The 14440-nt window shown below is 39.9% G+C and overlaps 1 protein-coding gene across 13 annotated transcripts in view; it reads left to right on the top strand.

Moving 5' to 3' along the window:
• WASHC2A (WASH complex subunit 2A) overlaps positions 1–14440 on the top strand; it is a 56147-nt gene that overhangs the window by 10420 nt on the left and 31287 nt on the right. For 7 of the 13 annotated variants that reach the window (XM_030844059.2, XM_030844058.2, XM_030844052.2 and 4 more), the window contains exons 6-15: positions 1883–1976; positions 3384–3445; positions 4672–4719; positions 6737–6847; positions 7405–7492; positions 8128–8199; positions 8933–9051; positions 9522–9582; positions 11291–11350; positions 11747–11920. In XM_030844059.2, the coding sequence (XP_030699919.2) occupies positions 1883–1976; positions 3384–3445; positions 4672–4719; positions 6737–6847; positions 7405–7492; positions 8128–8199; positions 8933–9051; positions 9522–9582; positions 11291–11350; positions 11747–11920 (889 nt within the window). The remainder of the gene's footprint in view (positions 1–1882; positions 1977–3383; positions 3446–4671; positions 4720–6736; positions 6848–7404; positions 7493–8127; positions 8200–8932; positions 9052–9521; positions 9583–11290; positions 11351–11746; positions 11921–14440) is intronic. The other 6 variants (XM_030844060.2, XM_030844048.2, XM_030844041.2 and 3 more) reach the window with 3 other exon arrangements.

Genomic DNA, 14440 nt, shown 5'->3' with positions numbered 1-14440 from the left:
GCTACTTCCAAGTCACACACCACTTTCTCTGTTACAGGAGGACTTTGGAAACAAGCCTCCTAAGTCAGTGAACAGTTAGCTCAATTAGCACTTCCATTTCTTTGCAGTAAATTGGTTGCTGTTGTATCTTTTACACTAACCTTCCCAAGCTTTCTGTCATTGGTGAAGCATCAGAATTGTTTTTCCCTGCACCCAGGTTCTTTTCTATAGGGAGGAGATATTAAGGCCAAAGGGCCATGCCTCACTGTGAAGATGGGAGGTTGCCCCAGGGTGGAGAGCTTTCTTTTCTTTTCTTTTTTTTTTTTTTTTCAGGTCTTTTACCTCCTTAGGTATGTTTATTCCTACATATTTTATTCTTTTTGTTGCCATGGTGAATGGGATTGTTTCCTTAATTTTCTGATCTTTCGTTGTTAGTGTATAGGAATGCAAGAGATTTCTGTGCATTAATTTTGTATCCTGCAACTTTACCAAGTTCATTGATTAGCACTAGTAGTTTTCTGGTGGCATCTTTAGGATTATCTATGTATGGTATCATGTCATCTGCAAACAGTGACAGTTTTACTTCTTCCTTTTTTTAAAATTAATTAATTTTATTTATTTATTTTTGGCTGTGTTGGGTCTTTGTTGCTGCGCATAGGCTTTCTCTAATTGTGGCGAGCGGGGGCTACTCTTCGTTGCTGTGCACGGGCTTCCCATTGTGGTGGCTTCTCTTGCTGTGGAGCACGGGCTCTAGGCATGTGGGCTTCAGTAGTTATGGCATGCAGACTCAGTAGTTGTGGCTCGCAGGCTCTAGAGCACAGGCTCAGTAGTTGTGTCACATGGGCTTAGTTGCTTCGCGGCATGTGCGATCTTCCCGGACCAGGGCTTAAACCTGTGTCCCCTGCATTGGCAGCCGGTTTCTCAACCACCGTGCCACCAGGAAAGCCCTTTACTTCTTCTTTTGGAGTGCTTTCTTAACTCTAAATTTTTGATGTGTGTGATGGCCTGCAGTGGAAGGATCTCCAACGTGTACTATTCTGTAGACAGTATCCTTCATTTTGGTTTGTTGTTTTATCATCTGGTCTTATTTTACCAATTTCATTTCTCTAAATTCTACAGTGTGAACCTCTGGGGCATATTATTATTCTCTTCTTTGGGTTATTTTTTTCTGCTGGGTAGGTTCTCATCAGTCTGTTGGAGACATTCCTTTAGTTAATTACGTTGACTGTGAATATTTGCCTAGTTGCCACTCTGTTTCTTTTCATCTAGCCCACGCTTTATGTTCTGTGTTCCTGCGTCTCTGCCCTGATGAAGTGTGAAGGAGTCCTCCTCCATTCCCTTCCTTTGTGCCTTACTTGTGTCCTGTTTGTACACATGTCCCCCTACCCACCTGCCTTCTCAAGTCATAAAACCATTTGGGTTATTTACTCAGTGTGCTTCTCCAAATTTAGGACTTGGTTCTTGAGATTGATTGATTGGTTGATTTTTGCTCACCAGAGTTGAATTTTAGGGGAGGAAGATAGGTTACCATCATCAAAGGTTGCCAGAATTTCTGGTTTCTTTCCTTGGTCCTCCTCCTTTTGGGCATATTACTATGAAGTTGTGCCCCTTTCCTTGTTTGGTTACTGCTAGTAAACTTTTTGCAAGCCTTTGCCATTTTTGTTAATAAGGCACTTGAGAAGGGAGATTCTATGTAATTCAGCTTTACTTTGCCATCTTTACCTAGGATTTAACTTTTTTTTTAATCAGTGATTTAAAAAAAAAATCCTGCTGTGTTTCTTATTCTCCACTTTCATTATGTAACTTTTGGGCGGTAGTCAGATGGAACAAGATGTCAAATGGAATACCTAATTTTATTTTCAACCTAAATATTTAATGGCTTATTCCCTTTCATTGTTTACAGGATCTATACATTGACCGTCCTTTACCTTATTTAATTGGGTCAAAGCTGTTCATGGAGCAGGAAGATGTAGGTCTTGGAGAGCTATCTAGTGAAGGTACTCTTTTGCACCAAATAGTTTTGTTGCTTTTAACATTTATATCTTAACTTTTTATTTTAAAATAATTTCAAACTGTACATTAAAGTTGGAAGACTAGTAGAGAGAGCTCCCACATACTGTTTACCCAGGTTTACCACTTGTGAACATTTCACCACATTTGTTTTATCATTCTTTTCCTATATACATAATATTTTTTTCTGAACCTGTTTGGGAGACATCATGCAGACGTCCTGCCCTCTTACTTCTCCGTACAGTTGGCAGTCTGTGTCCATGGGTTTTTGCGTCTATGTATTCAACCAACCTGGATTGAAAATATTTGGGAATAAAAAATTCCAGAAAGTTCCAAAAGCAAAATTTAAATTTGCCACGCACAGACAACTATTTACAGAGCGTTTGTTTACATTGTATTTACAACTATTTATGTATCATTTACGTAGTATGAGGTATTATAAGTAATCTGGAGATGATTTAAGGCTGTATACAGGAGAAAGATGTGGGAAGGTGTGCGTGTAGTTTGTATGCAGACTATGCCATCTTGGTATCTCTGTGTGTGTGTGTGTGTGTGTGTGTGTGTGTGTGTGTGTGTGTGTAAAGGGGGTCCTGGAACCAATCCCTCGAGGGACAACTGTATTTCTGTGTGTGTTTTCTAAGAATAAGAACTTTCTCTTATAGCTGCATATTCTGCATATTCATTTGCACATCTGTCATCTTGGTTGGACATGTCTATTGGGCTTTGATGTGAGGCTTTTAATATGTCTTGTTTATTAATAGAAAAATTATCAAAGTGGTTGAATTCTGTGAGACTTGGCAAGTATGTACAAATCAAGTACACTTGACTTTTCAACCTCTTCTTTAGATGTAACTTTTATATGAAATAAAGTCACCAATTGACTGTTCTCCAACAACAGCAGCAAAAACTATAATTATCAAAGTTAGGAAATTTTAACTGGATGTAGTACTAGCTAATCCTCAGTCATATTCAAATTTTGCCAGTTGTCCCAATAATGTTCTTTATAGTCTCTCTTTTTCTCTGTTTCAGAATCCAATCCACTCACTGCATTTAGTTGTCAAATCTCTCTAGTCTTCTTTCAGTCTGATACCATTTCTCAGCCTTTTTTTGCTTTTTACAACCTCAACATCTTCGAGGAGTGCAAACCAGTTTTTTTCTTTGTAACTAATATATATTTTTTGTAACTGATAAGTATCTTGTGGGGTGATACTTTGAGGCTATGTAAATGTTCCATTCCTCACTATAGTGAAGATACTTTTAATTCCAGTTAATGGGTATAGATGGTTTTATCAAAATCTTTAGATGCTGATGTATGGTGGTTTGTGATCTTGGAAGGGAACTAAGGATCTTTTCTTATGAATATTGGTGATAACCTTTATCTTTCTTCTCACCAGAAGGTTCAGTAGGCAGTGATCGTGGTAGTATTGCGGACAGTGAAGAAGAGAATGAAGAAGAGGTAAGGGCTTTCTGGTGTGTCCTGGTCATGGTGGGCAGGAAACTTAGGGTGTGTTTAGTGGGCTAAATAAATAACGTATTTGTGAATTAGCAATTTGTTTATATAAATCTTTTAATAGTGACAGAAACCATATTCTGAAGCTTTTCCCCTTGGAGTGGGAGTTCCTTTTTGTCGTGTATACAAAAACCAAGGAAAACTGCTTTAATCTCTTTTACCATTACCCTCTCACCTCCCCACCAAATTCTCTTCTTGCCAATATATTTTGAGGGTGGCAGCTTAGATGTTTCAGTGGAATCTCTGCTTGAGATACAGTCTTTGAGTAAGTTCTGTCTTTGAGTAATTCTAGGGAAAAAGTCCACATTTAAAACTTTCTTTTACTATAAAGACTTTCTAGACCAGAAGGATCCTGAAAGCATCCACTTACATGTTAGCTTTGCTGCTGCCTCTGGCATCTTCATACCCACAGAGCATGATCTGACTCCCTGCTCTACGGTCTCAGGGTCTGTGGGCCTTGGCCACTGTTGTATCTGGGGTTGTTCCTTTAAATGGAATACTCATTATTGCAAAGGGCAGAAACCCTTTGAAGGTTAGTCCCTGAGTGTTGATTTATAAACGGAGACAGCTTTGTATGTGTGCTCCCCTCTTCTCCTCTGTTTCCACAGTCTCCGTTTCCTGTCCTCCTCCCTCCAGCCCTCCCAACAAAAAAAACCTAATAGTAGGAAATAAACTTTTCTAAAATAACCTTGCTGTATAACTGATTATCTTTAGCTAAATCCTTTGCTTTTAGCCATTGAAGCAACTCTTTACCTCATTGCTCATATTAAGTACTCATGTTCCCTTCTTGGGCCTGAAGAATTAATTGTCCTACTTAGAGGGAAAATAGAAAACGTAGTCCAAAATGTAAAATAATGCAAACCAACTTTTGATAATTTAGTTAATTAAATGTGCAACTCTTACTTTAAATCCAAAGGTTAGAGATGATAGGGCAGATCAATATGAACAAATAGATAGGTTTAAATGAATCACAAAAATGACATGTTAACTGGAATAGTCCTTGGCGACATTGCCAACTCTCCACCTTATCTGCACCTTGATACGTCAGGTGACTAGTAGTCGGTACAGAGAGACCCAGTGTTGGCTACCCCAGAGACTTAGACCCGAGATCATTTCTGTGCTTCCAAGTAAAGCCTGTGTTAACAAAAAAGCCTCTTTTTTTTCTCCTATAGGAGTCAGATGAAGATTTTGCCAATCATAGTGACAATGATCAAAACCGGGTAAGATGCATATGTTGAAGTGACTTAAATTTTAACTGAAGCATAGCATTTATACTAAATCTATGCTAAAATTACTTTTGAATGACTTAGGGGAAAGTGAGGATTTATTCATGTTTACAACTATTCATGTTTCCTTCAAATGTTTCATGTTTTTAGGCTAACTACCCTCTTGTATATTTTTTCTCATTTGCTTTATATTTTATCTTCATTTTTCTTAGACAACAAAGAAGTAAAAAACGAAATTGAGAAACGGAGCCTATAAAACAAGGCCTGATTACCCAAACTGAATTTTTCACATGAACACACCTTTCCTGTTTTAAAATTTGAGACAATATAGCAGTAAGGCTAAGGAACACTCCAAAAATGGAAATCTTATTATCCTACTGTCTTAGCACTGTTGTCTTAATTTTTGTATATCCTTCTAAGGACATGTTCTTTTCATAACATGCATAGTTTATTTTCTGTTATTTTATATTAACATGTCACAGGTGTTTCCTTGACATTTTAAATAGTCTTTGTAATTTGCTTTGTAAATTTCTATATTTTTTTAACATACATATGTAATACTGTTGTAGTCTTTAAACGTGTATGGGAAATAGTTTACTTGTAAATTTTAATTTTTGACATAATGCTGCATTCAGTGTTTTCATACATAAAAATCCTTTCCTTCTGTGAACTCTTTCCTTAGGAATTAGGTGGTGTAGAGTTACTTGATACTACTGTCTAATGGACATTCAGATTAACAGATCATGCATAATGATTTTCCCAGGATCTCATCAGCACTGGGATTATGATTTTTGCTACCATAGTATATGTACAGTGGTATATTGAGATGATCCCAATTTGCATTTCACTTTCCTAATTCGGAAATATTTTTTCACAAAAATTTCCAATTATCAAGTGAAAGATTTAGCACTTTTTGGTTGTTACTTGTATTTTTTTCAGTTGTGTTCACAAATGTGGCTCATCTTTATAATTTTAATAATCCTTCTGTACAGTGTATTTATTTCTATGGAATTTACTATTAGATCTGTAAATTCGGACAGTTTTTAAAAAATTAATTAATTTTGGTTGCACCGGGTCTTAGTTGCAGCACACAGGATCTTCGATGCGGCATGTTTAGTTGCGGCATGCGAGCTTCTTAGTTGCAGCATGCATGTGGGATCTAGTTCCCTGATTAGGGATTGAACCTGGGTCCCCTGCATTGGGAGCACAGAGTTTTACCCACTGGACCACCAGGGAAGTCCCTGGACAGTTTTTCAAATAATACAGTATGGTGATTAAAAGCATTGTTGGAACCATTTGTTTGTATTGTTAAAGATAGATTTGTTGTGTGTGCCACTGCTAACCTCAGAGTTCTAAGGATTAAATTAGTTTAAAAAGTGCTTTTAGCGTAGTGCCTGGCACAGTTTATTGATTTCCATGTTAAAAAAAATTTTTTTTAATTATACAATTTTTACGTACCAGTGGCTGCCTTTGTAAAAAGTTAGAACTTAACACATAAGACTAAGTTTGAGTCATCTAATCCTCATCTCCTCACAGTCTCCAGAAATAACTGGTGTTATCATCTGGGAGTGCATATTCCAAGTGCTGTTCTTTGCGTTCACAAATATGTCTGTGTTCATAGAAGTGGTGTTGTATATGTATCAGGGTGTGGTCAGGATATCATTCGGGGTTTATCATGCACTATTTTGTCACTTGATTGGTCTTGGATGTCTCTCCAATTGTTACAGCTTATTCCTTTTGACTGTTAGTATTTTTATTAAGATAAGGCTACACTTATTTAGTTTATTCATTTCTCTAGTGGTGGACATTTTTATTATTTCAATCTTTTGCTATTGCACTGAAAAGAAATCTCGTGTGTTATTTGTTCTAGCACATTTACTGCTTCATAACTTTTGGTGCATTATTTGTTGTTCCCAATTTGAAGGAGAAGTCTGAAGGCTAAGTGGCAGTATCCCTTTTTCAGCTTGATGACCGCATCTAATAGTTTTAATCTGGTGGTTTATACTTTTAGCACACTGCACAAATGAGTGATGAAGAAGAGGATGATGATGGTTGTGACATTTTCGCTGACTCTGAGAAGGAGGAGGAAGATACTGAGGACACTGAAGAAAATTCCAGACCTGTAAGAAAGACTATAGTTGTTATTGCTTGGCAAGGTTTTAGAAATGGTACCTAGTACTCATTCCTTTTATTGTCATTTATATTTGTAACCGTCTCATTTTGCATCCTATTTGTAATTTCATTTACACTTTTGGAAATAATGGTTGAGCATCCCAAGTTGCCTTACAAGTACCACTTTCTTCTCCAAATGTTAAGATTTTACAAGTTAGATCATTCAAAATATATTCAGTTTCAGAGTTTTAAGATCCTAATACTCCCCCCCCCCCAAGCACTTCATGGTAGTTTTCTTATCTAGATCTAGATAAGAAAACCACCATGTATTAAAGTGAAGTATAAAAAAAATAAGGAAATAAAGAGATCTCCCTTTGAAGGAACACTGAGTCTTCTTTCTCAGGTGATCTGTATAGGGTGCATGTGTTTACATTTATTTAGTTAAACCTTAATTTCTCACCAGTTCAATTTCTTTGCCATTGTTTACATAGTTTCGTTAGGTGTCCAAAAGTAAACTGTACTAGTTTGTTACAAAAAAGTGATTCTTTTGGTCTTCTCTGCCTGTAGAAAAAAAGTAGACCCACGTCATTTGCCGATGAGCTGGCAGCTCGGATCAAAGGGGATGCTGCAAGCCGGGTGGAAGAGGAGCAAACAAGTATGTCACTGCCACCGAGATGAGCTAAAGGGGCAGTGGGGAAGTGTAGGACCCTCTGCTGGGCTTCACTGAGTGTAGATTTCCTTGTTTAATTACTAAGGCGCAAGAGGCTTAAATTGTAGTTCTTATCTTTTTTGGCTTATAGACTCTTCGATAACTGAACACTGTGGACCCCCACCCCCAGCCCATCTCCCAAATAATGCACATAGGTGCATCTATATATGCAGTTTCATGGGATTAATGGGTACCACAGAGAACCATGGGCCCCAGATGAAGAATCCTTGGCTTAATATTTACTCCTATATTTTATTTTGACCAGATAAAAATGTACCATACACTATATTCTAGTGATTTAACAGAGTGGAAAGATGTCAGAAGTCTTTCAGCAAGTGCAGTCCTCTCATGCACGTGACCCTGGTATGGTAGCTGAAGCTTTCTGCCTTAAAAAGAGGCACTTTTTGAGTGTCTGCTCTGGGTAAGGCACTGAGAGGGGTGCTCAGGTGGAGCTGAGATACAAAGTTGAATGTCTTGCTCTTAGCTTAGGAGTTGTGAGGATGGCAGATGTGTGTGAAGAGTCAGTAAGTAAATACTAAGGGTGGACTGAGTATTGTTCAAACTGTGAAATATTCTTCAAGGCTTATCCCCAGGGGAAGCAAAACCTCGGAAGACATTGAAAGAGAAGAAGGAAAGGAAAACTCCCTCAGATGGTAAGCCTTTCCCCTCAATTCTCTTGTTTTAGGAGGCTCTTGACTCGGGAATGGGAATATTGCTTATGTGATCTGTAAAAGTGCCTTTTTAAGTGCTGACAAATGAGGTCTGTCTCTGTACACTTTTTGAAAGCATTTAAGAGCATGCTTTTGGGGTGTGGGAAGAAGTGAGTGTGGAGTTAAAATGCTTTAAAGATTTGAATTACTAGATTTTATAGGTATCTATTAGCTGTCTTTCTAGACTTCTGTAGACGTTTAGAAACTAGGGAGCTCTAGCATTTGTTTTCAATAAGGAATATTATATCAGACCCTTTAACATTCAGCGGTAATGTCCATTATGTTTCCACCTGGGACTGTGTCAATCTGCAGCTCTCTCTTCAGTCTACCTCTCTGTCCCTCAGATTCTGGTGGAGTAGGTCTTGGATGGCAATCGAAGCATAGACTTGCTTCAGAAGAAATTTAGATGGAAGTAATTGCCTGCAGAGTTTACCTTGCCCCAGACATTTACAGACTTGTGAGTGGGAAACCAAAGAGCATTTTAAGGGATTCAGTGAACTGTTTAATGAGTTTTTGTCTGAAGGTCCTGAGACGGCCAACATTCAAGTAGTCCTTGTTACATATGGTTAGATAAACTCTATGCCAGTTTTGGGGTGTTATAAAGGTTAATCCCCAGAACTGGAGTTCTAAGCCCATCTTTAATTCTCCCTGCAAAACATTTCTTTCTGTTTGCTAGATGAAGAAGATAACTTATTCGCACCCCCTAAGCTGACAGATGAAGACTTCTCACCATTTGGCTCTAGAGGTGGCCTGTTCAGCGGAGGGAAGGGACTTTTTGATGATGAGGATGAGGAGGTAAGTCGGCGGGAATAGCGAAGCTCTCCATAGCTGTGTCATGTGTCCCCAAGGAAGAAATACAGTTAGTTCCTTTAGTAAGGAAAGGATGGCTTCTTATTTGGAAGTTGCTTCTACTTTCATATTTTAGGAGATTTTGAACTAAGAATCACAAAATGAGGAAATACTGTATCCTGATGCCCTTTGTTAAATAGGGAGAGGATGTGAGTGTTAATAGTGGAAAATTTACTTGGTTAAGTGATTGTTTCTTACCTTGTCTTTTGTCTTTTTCCACGTTTGTATTTAATTCCTGGGCAGACCTAAATTATTCCAGGGTCTGATTCTGTCATAGTCTTCACTATGGAACTGATTTTCTGACAGAACAGTAAATATGTAGCTTTAAACTTTACAAGGCACTTTTCTTTAGACATCTTTACTGCAGCTCCATTTTCCTCTGCTATTTTGAACTGTGTTGTCTACTTTATTACAAGCAGAGTGACCTCTTCATGGACGCCCCTCAGGATCGGGGAGCTCGAGCCTCTGTTAATGAAGGTGAGCGTGGATTGATGCTGCCTGTGCTTCTTCATGCACAGATTTCCAGAACTGGTTACTTCCCATCAGGAGATGGAACCCCTAAAGTTGTTCCCAAACCTTGTTTCTCTGTTAGGCAGGAAGCTGTTGTGTTCACCTTGGTCTAGTTAAAAGCTGTTCCTTTACACAAATTCATGTCTTGGAAAAAACAAAAAGTACCATCTGTAAACCCACATCACAATTTTGTCTCTTTCTTAGAGAATTCAAAGTGAACCAGCGAAAGCACTCCAGCAGTGTTGAGGATATTTTAATTTAATCAAATTTAGTTCAAAGTTCAAAGAAACATTTCTGAAATTCTGCACATAAGTTGGAAATCAGTAATTCCTCAGCCCAGTGTGCATTAGAATAATTTGTGGAATTTTTAAAAAGCATCCATAAGCTATTTAAAAACTTAAAAATTTTTTCCATTAGGTCTGTGGTAGTTCTTGGGAATTGGGAATGAGTTATTTTAAGCGACTTGGTCTCCCCAGGCCACAAGTTGTCAGATTTTAGACTTATTATGACGCTGGCTGACCTGATTGTCTTGAGGTTCCTGCTCTCCACTTTTTGGCATCTGTGACTTGCTTAGTTTCTTGCTTTCCTGTTTTTGTCTTCATTTCTGTCACTGACGTCTCCGATATTTTGCTGTCCTTTTTTTTTTTTTAATAGATTTTATTTATTTATTTATGGCTGCATTGGGTCTTCGTTGCTGTGCACGGGCTTTCTCTAGTTGCGGCTAGCGGGGACTACTCTTCGTTGTGGTGCACAGGCTTCTCATTTCAATGGCTTCTCTTGTTGCGGAGCACAGGCTGTAGGCACGTGGGCTTCTGTAGTGGTGGCTCGCAGGCTCTAGAGCACAGGCTCAGTAGTTGTGGCACACGGGCTTAGTTGCTCCATGGCATATGGGATCTTCCCGGACCAGGGCTCAAACCCGTGTCCCCTGCGTTGGCAGGCAGAGTCTTAACCACTGCGCCACCAGGGAAGCCCATTGCTGTTCTTTTTTACTTGCTTATTCTCATCCAACTGGACTGGATGGAGTCAGAACTGTTGAGCCCTGCTTGCTCTGTCCCTTGCCTCACCCATTTGTACTCTACATCTTCCTTGGCCTCCCCAGCCAACCCCAGTGTTATAGCCTGCCCAGAGTCAGTGATCTTCCATGGGAGTCACAGCCTAGATTGATTTAATACCAAGAAAAAAAGTCATGACATTGGTAGAGAAGATGATACTAAGAAATTTTAAAATGGCTCTTTTAGGAAAATTAGTTAAAAAAAATTTTTTTTAATTGGGGTATAGTTGTTTTACAGTGTTGTGTTAGTTTCTACTGTACAGCGAAGTGGATTTCCCTGTGCTATACAGCAGGTTCTCATTAGTTATCTATTTTATGCATATTAGTGTATATACGTCAGTCCCAATCTCCCAATTCATCCCACCCCTGCCTTTCCCCCCTTGGTGTCCATATGTTTGTTCTCTATGTCTGTGTGTCTATTTCTGCCTTGCAAACGGGTTCATCTGTACCATTTTTCTAGATTCCACATATGTGCGTTAATACATGATATTTGTTTTTAGGAAAAATTAGTTTTAAAATTCTCCTATTAGCTGTGTACTGTATTGCACATATTTTAGGAAGGTGCATTTAACAAGGAAAGTTGTTTTCTCTGTTGAAATGTTATCTCTTTGTTTCTCATTTTAGCGTCTTCATCCTCCAAACCTGGAAAGAAAATCCCAGCAGGAGCTGTTTCTGTATTTTTAGGTATCATAACTTAGAGTTTGTTTTTAAAAACTATATACCTGTTGTTTTGTCATTTTTAAGATTGTCATCTTCAAAGGACTGACTGGGGAGGAGAGTATGAAGAACTTCGGAGGGCATCTAAGAGTGAGAGCTGACTTAACCTGTGTTAGCTCATATTACCTTAGAAATCAGTGGCCTTGGACTTTTTTCGGTCTGAGTGATCAGTTGATTCTGCATTGTGGGACATTCTATATCAGTAAAGGTTGGAGGTTGTTGGGTCCTGTTAATGTGTTTTGTGGATGAACTGAAAGTACAAGTTCTTGGTGGTGGTACTGTTGCTTTTTTTCCCCTCCTGTAAAGTCAGGAAGTGCACCCACCCTGGCTCACAGCTGGTTTGTCCTGTCCCTCCACCCACAGGGGACACTGATGTGTTTGGTGCCACCCGTGCTCCGTCACTGAAGGAGGCCCAGAAGCCCGAGCAGCCCACTCCAGGGAAAAGCTCGTACCTCCCAGCGCCTGCTGGCCTCTTTGATGATGACGACGATGATGATGACTTTTTTGCAGCATCCCGTAGCAAACCTCCCAAGACAGGTACTGCTCCATCCTCTGTTTCTGGAAATTTAGCCAAATAAAGAATGTTGACCTAGGGGAGTTCCCTGGTGGTTTAGTGGTTGGGATTCCAGGCTTTCATTGCTGTGGCCCGGGTTCAATCCCTGGTCAGGGAACTGAGATCCTACAAGCCGTGTGGTGCAGACAAAGAAAAAAAAAAAAAGAAAAGAAAAAAAAATGTTGACCTAAAAAGGCATGAAGTTCATCTAGTTCCTTATCTCTTGCAGTGCCAGAATCCCTCCTCGAGCATTCCTGTCAGAGTTGTCTCATCTCTACTTAGATAGTTATGGTGCCTTGGAGGTCTGTATTTTATGGACCAATTTTTCCTGCTTTGGAAACTAATTACTAGAATTATCTTTCTTATTTAGAGAGAAATCTGTTCCCCTCTAATATCTGCCCAAGATGCTAGTTTTGACCTTTTCAGTTAGAGAGAAAGTTTTAATCACACTTTCTTCCAGAGTCCTTAGGAAAATACACGAGCATGAACAGAACGTTCATGCTAGCTGTTTAGTTCCCAGCTTCTCCGCTCTGTACCAGAAAGCCCAGGTGACCTTGACTTTCCCTTCTGTAACAGGGTTTTTAGCTCCTTGGCCACTTCGGCACTCTCCTTTCTTCTCCCCTCAAATTTCAGCCAGCTTGTTCATGAACTCACTCCTATGAATCAGTGGTTATTTAATGGCAGATGTCTCTCCCTGGACTCTTGTCAAAATGCAGATTCTGATTCACTGGGTTTAGGGTGGGGCCTGCGATTCTGCATTTTTGACAGGCTCCCTGGTGGGTAGAGATTGCTCGTCCATGGGTTGCAAAGGATTGGGTTTATTGGTTGTCTTTCTAGAAAAGAAGGGTAGACCACTGAGGTGCACACAACTTCTAGCAACTTGAGCAACAAAGGGCTTTTTCTCCTAAGGACTAGATGGACCAGGAAGCATCGAGAAGCAGGGTCTCTGGACTTAGCTCCTTTTCCAGCAGTAGGTGTGAAAGTAAGGACAGCAGCAGAAATGTGAGGGAAGTAATAGCCGGGTTTTAGAAAGAGTGCAAACTGGACACATACTACGCTCACATCTAGGCCGACTGAAATGACAGTGAATAAAGGAGTAAGTGCCTCTCGTGGCTTGGAAGGGCTCTCACTTGGTGGGATTAACTGATTTGGAATCACAAGTAAGTTGGTGCCGCTTTCATTGACAGCTGCTGTTCTCCTGGGACATGCGTGAGTCAGTGCCCTATTTCAGTGACACACACCTCATTCAGAGCAGCAATGCTTGTGGTAGCGAAAGGTTGGAATCCCCCCAAATATTCATCAGTAGGGTAAATTATGGTCCTTCCATTTAGTGGAATTTTGTGAAGCTGTGAGAAAGAATGAGTTTTTTGTGTGTTGACATGGGAAGATACCCTAGGTACATTGAGTGAAAAATGCAAATCATAAGACACATTCTTCAAATTGTGTTATTTATTATTTAGCCGTATTTGCGAATAACTAGAGTTAACATGTTAGTATATCTTTTGTGGAAATTAGAAGCATGTATATCAAACTGTTCCTGCTGGCCTTGTTTGGGTGGGCAGGTGGGATTATGTGGGAGGTTTCAGTTTTTGTTTTTATATGCCTCTGTATAGTTTGACTTCTTTTTTAATTTTTAAAAAAGATTTATTATTTTTATTATTTATTATTTTTTGGCTGCGTTGGGTCTTAGTTGCAGCACGTGGGATCTTCGTTGAGGCATGTGGGATCTTTTGTTGCGGTGCGCGGGCTTCTCTGTAGTTGTGGCATGCAGGTTTTCTCTTCTCTAGTTGTGGCACGCAGGCTCCAGGGCACGTGGGCTCTGTAGTTGTGGCGCGTGGGCTCCAGGGCGCGTTGGCTCTGTAATTTGCAGCTCTCTTGTTGAGGTGCGTGAGCTCAATAGTTGTGGCGCGCAGGCTTAGTTGCCTCGCAGCATGTAGGATCTTAGTTCCCTGATCAGGGATCAAACCTGCGTCCCCTGCATTGTAAGGCGGATTCTTTACCACTGGACCACCAGGGAAGTCCCAGTTTAACTTTTTAAAAGCAGGAGCCAACTGTCACTTATCAGATTCCTAGAGCAGTTGACTCTTAAATGATCTTTCTTTCTGTAGGTCTCTTTTTACCCTTTATGCTAGTCCAAACTACTCCAAGCATAAGGTACTGCTTCTTGGATAAGGGTGTAAGCCAGATGGTTAAACTGTCTGTCCTGCGTTTCATTGGAGTATCTGTTGTGTTCTTTGAAAAATTCCAATCTAGTCCACTTAATATTTCTTTGTAACTAATCAAGCAATAACATACTTTTTCTGTTTATTCTTTGAGAAAGAAGAATTTTTTTTTTTTTTTTTTTGCGGTATGTGGGCCTCTCACTGCTGTGGCCTCTCCCGTTGCGGAGCACAGGCTCCGACGCGCAGGCTCAGCGGCCATGGCTTACGGGCCTAGCCGCTCCACGGCATGTGGGATCTTCCCGGACCGGGGCACGAACCCATGTCCCCTGCATCGGCAGGCAG

This window comes from Globicephala melas, chromosome 16 (genome assembly GCF_963455315.2).
Source record: "Globicephala melas chromosome 16, mGloMel1.2, whole genome shotgun sequence".
Lineage (NCBI taxonomy): Eukaryota > Metazoa > Chordata > Mammalia > Artiodactyla > Delphinidae > Globicephala > Globicephala melas.
The sequence above is the reverse complement of the archived record's forward strand: the minus strand, read 5'-3'. Positions and strand labels throughout refer to the sequence as shown.